The sequence below is a fragment of the Propithecus coquereli genome, unplaced genomic scaffold, assembly GCF_000956105.1.
Source record: "Propithecus coquereli isolate 6110/MARCELLA unplaced genomic scaffold, Pcoq_1.0 Scaffold299, whole genome shotgun sequence".
Classification (NCBI taxonomy): Eukaryota; Metazoa; Chordata; class Mammalia; order Primates; family Indriidae; genus Propithecus; species Propithecus coquereli.
Genome location: NW_012148607.1, coordinates 2,189,171 through 2,196,859, shown reverse-complemented (window position 1 = coordinate 2,196,859; position 7,689 = coordinate 2,189,171). Strand labels below are relative to the sequence as shown.

At 48.9% G+C, this 7,689-nt stretch overlaps 2 protein-coding genes across 3 annotated transcripts in view; one reads left to right on the top strand and one right to left on the bottom strand.

The window, feature by feature from the left end:
* Nucleotides 1–1,441: 1,441 nt before the first annotated feature.
* LOC105814083 (putative uncharacterized protein DDB_G0271606) lies at nucleotides 1,442–4,679 on the bottom strand. Its single transcript, XM_012648967.1, has 8 exons — nucleotides 4,317–4,679; nucleotides 4,195–4,228; nucleotides 3,836–4,026; nucleotides 3,641–3,722; nucleotides 3,289–3,478; nucleotides 3,106–3,173; nucleotides 2,732–2,799; nucleotides 1,442–1,664 (listed from the first exon to the last, which is right to left on the bottom strand). Exons 1-8 carry the CDS (start codon nucleotides 4,392–4,394, stop codon nucleotides 1,560–1,562), a joined length of 816 nt encoding a protein of 271 aa, XP_012504421.1. The 5' UTR covers nucleotides 4,395–4,679; the 3' UTR covers nucleotides 1,442–1,559.
* Nucleotides 4,680–4,991: 312 nt separating this feature from the next.
* Nucleotides 4,992–7,689, top strand: part of MMACHC (methylmalonic aciduria (cobalamin deficiency) cblC type, with homocystinuria) — a 6,539-nt gene continuing 3,841 nt past the window's right edge. Inside the window, exon 1 of one of the 2 annotated variants that reach the window (XM_012648965.1) lies at nucleotides 4,992–5,189. In XM_012648965.1, coding sequence (XP_012504419.1) covers nucleotides 5,109–5,189 — 81 coding nt within the window. In that variant the 5' untranslated portion in view covers nucleotides 4,992–5,108. The remainder of the gene's footprint in view (nucleotides 5,190–7,689) is intronic. The other variant, XM_012648966.1, reaches the window with a different exon arrangement.

Below are 7,689 nucleotides of genomic sequence, written 5' to 3'. Positions count from 1 at the left end.
AGAACACAAAGCCCAGTAAGGAGAAAGTAAAGGTGCTCTTAGTCACATAGAAAGATGTACAGTCGTCCCTTGGTATACCCTGGGGAATGGTTCCAGGACGCTGAGAATATACCAAAATCTGTGTATACTCAGGTCTCAAAGTCAGCCCTGAGGAACATAAGAAAAGTCAGCCTTCTATATATACTGGTCTCACATCCCAGAATACTGTATTTTTGATCCATGTTTGGTTGGAAGAAAATCTACATATAAGTGAACTCTTGCAGTTCATGCCCATGTTGTTCAAGGGTCACTGTACTTTCCAGACAGCAACTAAGTGGTAAAAGGATCAGAATCATTAGCCACAAGGCATTTTTTAAATGGAATATAATCAAAATATTAGAATGTTAATCCCAGCACTTTGGGAGGCTGAGGCAGGAGGATCACTTGAGGCCAGGACTTTGAGACTAGCCTGGGAAACATAGCAAGATCCCATCTCTACAAAAAAAAAAAAAGAAAAGAAAAAAAAGAAATTATCAAAGTGCATCACTCATAGTAAGAATAAGAATTGAGGGTGGGCATGGTGGCTTACGCCTATAACTCTAGCACTTTGGGAGGCCAAGGCAGGAGGATTACTTAAGGCCAGGGGTTTGAGACCAGCCTGGGCAACAGCAAGACCTTGTTTCTACAAAAATAAAAAAATTAGCCAGGCATGGTGGTGAGCACCTATAGTCGCAGCTTCTCAGGAGGCTGAGGCAGGAGGATCACTTGAGCCCCCAGTTTGAGGTTTGGGGTTGGTATGATGATGTCATTGCATTCTAGCCTGGGCAACAGAGTGAGACCCTGTCTCAATTAAAAATAAAAAAAGAATAAGAATTGAGTCATGAAAATTTTGTTTCAGTATATTTATTACACTAAGTCACAATATAAACTGTATTTCTTACTGGAGTCACACGAAAAATTCTGAAAGCCTCACAGTTAGAGGCAGAGAGACTGAAAGAGAGACCGTGGAGAAGGCTGCCATAGAAATTCAGGCTGGGCTGCTGAGAATGAGGAGGTGTGGAGAGGCTGGAGTGAACCTCAAAATGCAGAAGCTAGAGATAAGGAAAGGAAGCCTCCTACTATCTCTAGGTCCAGGTCTCACCAGAATATCTCACCGTCTGCATCCCCACAGCACTACTGCCCCAGAGCAGTGTCCTACCTCATTCTACTCACCACAATGGGAGCTCCCACCTCTTTCCAAGTTCAACTGAGCTTATACGCAGAAGGTACAGCTGTAAGTGTCTATGAATTTGGATTTCCATGGTAGAGGTCACAGGAAGCAGTCAAGTAACAGGAGCAAGAAAAGGTACAGCTAGTCTATCCCATGTGGGTGCCGATTTACAGAAAATACATCAGGGAAGGTTAAACTATTTTATTGCAGTTGGACAGGGATGGGCAGGCAGTGAAAAGTCTCAGTAGAGAGGGCAGATAACAGCTAGATTAAGAGGGGAGGAGCAGGTAGCCTAGAAAAAGGGCCTTGGAGGGGAGCGTGGGCAATGAAGCCTTCATCCAACTACTCTTCATAAGTCCTTATAGGTCACTCAGGAGCATCTTGGGGCTGTGAGGGAAAGTCTCTTGCTCAAGACTCTGGGAGTAGAGGTGAAAGCTGCTGGGCTCCAAGTTAGAAAGGGTGCTCCTCTGGAGATCTAAGAGGAAGGAAAAGGGAAGAGAAAGCAAATCATCAGCAAGCACTATGATATGCACAGAACTAGGCCCTGAGCCTGCGTGATAGGGAGGGACATACAGGCCTAACTTGAGATAAGTAGCAACAGAGATCAATGAATTCACAAACAGGCAGAGACTCCATTCTACCCAATGCTAAACAATTAGGCAGCTGGCATTAAAGAACCATTCAGATTCAGCCTCCCCCAAAACTGGGATCCCTGCTCTTACCCCCACCTAGCTTCCATAAAAGTTCCCAGCTACTGTTACTGTCCAGAAGACTGACTTCTGAGCTAGATGAAGAAAGAGATATGGCAAAGGTGGTGGCCAGGGGCAGCTTAGATTGGAGGACATGAACGGAGGTCCTGGAAAGGGGAACAGAATCAGAGGCAGACACAGTGACGATATGTCAAGGGGGCCCTCCCAGCACAGAACTGTCCTCCTTCCTGAGTCTCCTCCGTCTTTATATCCATATATATAAAGACATCTCAGTAACTCTGTATCAAGTAAAGAATGCCCAATGCTGCCCTTATAGGCTACAACCCAGAAACCACCTCTACCAGCCCAGGCCAAAATCTAGGATAGCTGAACTTTGGTCCCCAGTGCCTGACCTCTGTGAAAAAAATCCCCTTTACTGCCACAGCACCCATACCCCCTGACCTGAGGAGGTCATGCTCCTGCCGGACATCCTGGGCCTCTGTCCTGGCAGCTTCCAGGGTGTGACCTTTGCCTTCCTGGCCACTTTTCAGCTGCTCCAACATCTGCCAGACCACAGGCTCAGGTAGGACCAAACCTCTCCCTCTCCCCTCCCCATGATTGTCCTCTTCAGCACACTTGGAACTCTCATGTGGCCAAGGACAGTTTCTCATGGCCTAGAGCAGAAGGACTGGGAAGAAGAGCTTTGGAGAGGGGTGGAGTCAGCACAGGGAAAGGAGGGATAGAGATGGGGGCATGAGAGGGTATCCTGGCCTGCCTGCCAAACAGGATAGTCAGAGAAAGGAAGGGGCCTCCATGGAGAAATATGCAGAGACAGGTACAATCCTGGTCCTACCTTCCAGCTGCAGGCCTGAATCTGCTGCCCCTCAGCCATCTGTTTCAGCAGCAGCTCCTGGTGCTGGTCTGCAGGTGAGAGAGAACATAAGAGGGCTCTTCCTCAACTTCTTTCCTTCACGTTCCCTGCCTTGTGACCAGCCTGTTGCTGAAAACTGAGACAGAAGCATGCTGGTCCAGCTGTTGGGAAGCTTCCAAGCTGACTGAAGAGATTAAACTTGCATCATGAGAGACAAAGAGCAAGACAAAATACTTGGCCAGACTTCTCAGTAGCTCAAGCAGTCAGTTAAGTTAAGGCCACTTAACGGGAGAGCAAGAAGGCTTTTCAGAAAAGGGGACGAGGGAAGACATATTCACTCCCAATCTTTTACTTACTCAGCTGGTCCCGCAGCAACTCCAGTTCCTCCTGCAGAATCTCTGACTCCTCCCACAGCCTTTGCTGCCTGCAGAAGCATTGGCGGTATCAGTCAACAAATCCAGAGTGAGGAGGCCACCAGCCTCCCAGAATGCCACAAGTTCAGAGGCCCCCAAGAAGGCAAAGTCTTGCCCATCACTTACTCTATCTGCAGCTCCTGATGAAGGCCACTGTTAGTGCTGCAGTTTAATGGTCCTGTTTGCATTTGGGCTTGGACTTGGGCCTGCTCCTGCACCTGGCTCCGAAGGCCTTGAAGGTCCCTTCTCAGCTCCTCCAGGCGTTGCTCAAGAAGAGCCCTCCCCTCTGGACCCCCCTGCAGCAACCTTAGTGATGCTGTAGTGGGACAAGTTGGGGGTCAGCCTCTCTAAGAGCTTCACACATGAGCCTGACACTCTACTTGCAAATCAAGACACATGTGCACACACAACAGGTGTGTGGCAAAATTGTGTACATACATATGTATTGTGTGTATGAAGAAAAGAACGGGCCAGATACCTTCCAGGGCACTGATCTGGTATTTCTGCTGTTGTCGCTCTTCCAGCAAGCCTTGTACAGCCTGCCTTAGTGCCTCAGTTACCTACCCAGGCAGAAAAAAACACATCAGCTACTGTGTAAGAAGCTTTTCCCAAGCCCTAGTATTCTCATCTCACACAAACATCACACATACATACCTAGGGTTCCCAGCCTCACCTGAGTCTGAGATCGAAGCTGGGATTGGAGAATAGTAACTTCATCCCGGAGATGGGAAGGGCTGTAGGCCTCAGTCCAGCTCAGCCCCTCTGGGACTGTGGGAGTCTCTAGAGCCCAAGGCTGTTGAGCTTGGACTCCTAACTGGGGAGGCAAGTCATGAGAGGAAATCCAGGTCCCAGGCAGCTCCCCTGCTGAGGGAATAAGGAAGGGATAAGTGCAGGGTCTATCTGTGTGGGGGAACAGAGTTCAGGGAAGGAAAGAGTCGGGGAATTTGGAAAGAGCAGTGGATGATACAGACCCTGGAAGAGGGCAGATCTTGGAAAGAGAAAAGGCTGGGAGTAGAATGGAACAATACTTACTTGCCGTGGAGACCCCAAGAGGATACAGTCGCTGCTGCAAAAGAAACAGTTGCTCAGGCCAATGAGCTCTGAGAGTCCCTTAACGTGGTCACGCAAGCTGGGTGCCTCCGCCAACCCCTCACCTTAATCCGAGCCACATTTCCATCAGTTGCATTGAGAAGCGCATCAAGCTGCTCAGACCAGCTCACCCTCCTACTCATATCCTGTGGCAGGGATCCGGGTCCCTGGTGTCTTGGGTCCTTGCTCTCCCAGCAGGGGATACCCGAGGTACAGCCCAGGAAAGGCCACAACGTTAGATCGAAAGAGGGAAATGGGGACGCAATACTAGGAGTATGGGATGCAGTATCAGACCAAAATTGCGACTCTGCGACTAGGGAAGGGAGCGGCGCTCTTGGGAGAACTGGGGGAAAAGCGGTATACCCTGATGATATGCAGATATCAGGTGGGAGTTGAAGGTGCCGAACCTTCGTCGAGACCACCCCAGATCCAGGACACTGGCCCCATCATGCCAAACCTGTGCCAGCGACAACTGCCGCGGCCGGGTTCAAATCTTTGGGTAGGTGGGGAAAATCTGACATAGGGCTGGCTGCCGCAGGGCCACCTGGGAAAGTGAGTAGGCCTCTCGCGGAGACAACGGGCGATGGAGGCAGCTAAACTACGTTTCCCTGGAGCGACACGTGCATCCACACCCCCACCGTGCGGCCTGCCGGGAAACCGAGTCCTACTGAGTCGCTGTGGTTGGCTCCGAGGGCCAAACGAACTACGCGCCCCAAGATGCATCGCGCAGGGCCAGCGATGTCCCGCTCCTGGTCCCAGTACTTTCTGGGAAATGGAGTCCAAGTGTCCTCTAAACGTAACGGTCCTGTTATCTTTGAGACTCCATTCCCCAGCAAGCTCAGCGTACAGCGTGCGCTATGGAGCCGCGAGTCGCAGAGCTGAAGCAGAAGATTGAGGACACACTGTGTCCTTTTGGCTTCGAGGTATACCCGTTCCAGGTTGGTTTATCCCTCGTGCATTTCTAGGGCGAGGTGTATGACTGGCCTCGTTGCAACTGGTGTGAGGCCCCAGGGGCTTCTGATCTTCCCCAGCTCCTCTGGCCGGTGTCCATCTGAGAACTGGGACAGAGTGTCAGCGGGGGGTTGGGTTAAAAAGGTAGAGAAGCGGTTGCATGTTTGTCCTTTTACCCCGCCCCCCATATTAGGCCAGATTGAAAAATGGAAGATACCATATGTTCTAGTGACCTGTGTGTCTCTGATTGTCACCTACGTAATTTACAGGAAAAAAGGGACCTGAAGGGTAGAGTCACCTTGGAAGCTTCCTGAAGAATTTAGGAGAGGGCAAGGCCTGAAAGGTTTGCATGGGTATGACTTAGGTCGTCTGAGGAGGGGTGGGCATTCCTAGTGATGAACACACAAACAACTGGCTGGTTTGTTCATCTACCAACAGAAGGATAATTCATGATGTTGCCAATCGTCTGTGCCAGGCTGGGTATAGAAACTCTGTGCACTGCCTGACACGGAAGTCTCGGCACCCTGCTCCCATCCCCGTTTACATAGGTCCTTTTTCCCCACATCAGTGCCCATGCACTGAGCAATATACTTAGGACACAAACTCAGCATGAGCCTTTTGCCTGATTCTTAAGAAACCACCTACTTCCCACTCTTTCCACTGAATGGCTCACATCAGTGCGGGGGCAGGATATAAAAGGAGAAGTAGGTTAGATCTAGCTTAAGAGAGGACTTGACAGAAAAAATTGAATTGAGCTATATATGAAAAGATGGATCGGAAGGAAGGAGCATCACGTACATCCCAAACATCAAGGAAGAACTTGAGTAAAGGTGTGGAGATAGTGGTGGATGGCAGGTGTGGGAGAGAATGAGAATGCCTTTTTGGTGAGTTAGGTAGACCTGGGTATTAGGAGCTATTGTACTAAACAGAGCCAACTGTAGCCCTGCCTGTCATCCTAGGCTTCTACCTCTCACCTCCCCAACCCCACATCAAATCAGCCACCAAGACCAATAAGACTTTGTCTACTGAATCTCCCAAATCCATTCCATTTCACCCATCTATGCTCTGGTCCAGGCCACCATTTCTCACTTGGATTACAGTTATAACCTCCTTGCTGTCATCTTTTTTTTTTTTTTTTTGAGACAGAGTCTCACTGTTTTGCCCGGGCTAGAGTGCCGTGGCGTCATCTTAGCTCACAGCAACCTCAAACTCCTGGGCTCAAGCGATCCTCCTGCCTCAGCCTCCCGAGTACCTGGGACTACAGGCATGCGCCACCATGCCCGGCTAGTTTTTTCTATATATTTTTAGTTGTCCAATTAATTTCTTTCTGTTTTTAGTAGAGACGGGGTCTCGCTCTTGCTCAGGCTGGTTTCGAACTCCTGAGCTCAAACAATCCGCCCGCCTCGGCCTCCCAGAGAGCTAGGATTACAGGCGTGAGCCACCGCGCCCGGCCCTTGCTGTCATCTTGTGTCCAATCCTTCCTTCACACTGCAGCCAGCTCTTTCTAAAACTGATCATATCGATTTCAAATCTGATCATATCGATATTTTAAATCTTCAATGGCTCCTCATTGTCACCAAATTAAATCCATATTCCTTAAATTGGTATTCAACTTACAATCTCACTCGTACTTATCTCTCCAGCCCTATCTCCCTCTGATCCCTTCTACAAACCCTTCACTTCCACCAAACTAGACAATTTGCTTGTCTTCAAATATGCCCAGTAATTTTGTGCCTGTATCTTTACTTATGCTGTGACCTGCTGTGTTTAAAATACACACCAGATTCTCCTCCCCATGTCAACCTGACAATTTAATTTCCTGCCTTCAAGACTTAGCTTCTGGGTGGGGGCGGTTAGCTCATACCTGTAATTCTAGCACTCTGGGAGGCCAAGGCTGGAGGATCACTTGAGGTCAGGAGTTCAAGACCAGCCTGATCATAACCAAGATCCTGTCTCTACTAAAAATAGAAAAAATTAGCCAGGTGTGGTGGCACACACCTGTAGTCCCAGCTACTTGGGAGGCTGAAATAGGAAGATCGCTTGAGCCCCGGAGTTTGAGGTTGCTGTGAGCTAGGCTGATGCCACAGCACTCTAGCCCGGGCAACAGAGCAAGACTCTGTCTCAAAAAAAAAAAAGACTTAGCTTCCAAGAAAGCCTTTTCTGGTATCAGAGGACCCTCATTTCGTCCTATCATAGTGTAGTATAATCAAGTTTACATTAATCGCATTTTGCTTTACTGGTCAGTCAACCTCAAAAACATACGATTGCTGATAGGTGTTTTATAGACCAATATGGTGTTAAGTGTAGTTACAAGAAGTCCATCAAAAGCAGGAAAACCCCTACGCCACCATGCCCAGTGGGCTCAATGTCAAGAGTTAAGTATGTTGGTAGCCTCAATTCATCCTCGACTGAAAAGAATGGTGTTTTAAGAGACTGCCTGTTCTCTGCAAAGCCAATCTTGAGAGTTAGTGTCATTTTTTATTTTTT

Coding starts and splice junctions, on each gene's coding strand:
- LOC105814083 (XM_012648967.1), bottom strand. CDS start 4,394: ATGAGTAGGAGGGTGAGCTGGTCTGAGCAGCTTGATGCGCTTCTCAAT. Junction 3,479..3,640: donor CCAGATCAGTGCCCTGGAAG/GTATCTGGCCCG, acceptor GTCCCACTACAG/CATCACTAAGGTTGCTGCAG. Junction 3,174..3,288: donor CATCAGGAGCTGCAGATAGA/GTAAGTGATGGG, acceptor ATGCTTCTGCAG/GCAGCAAAGGCTGTGGGAGG.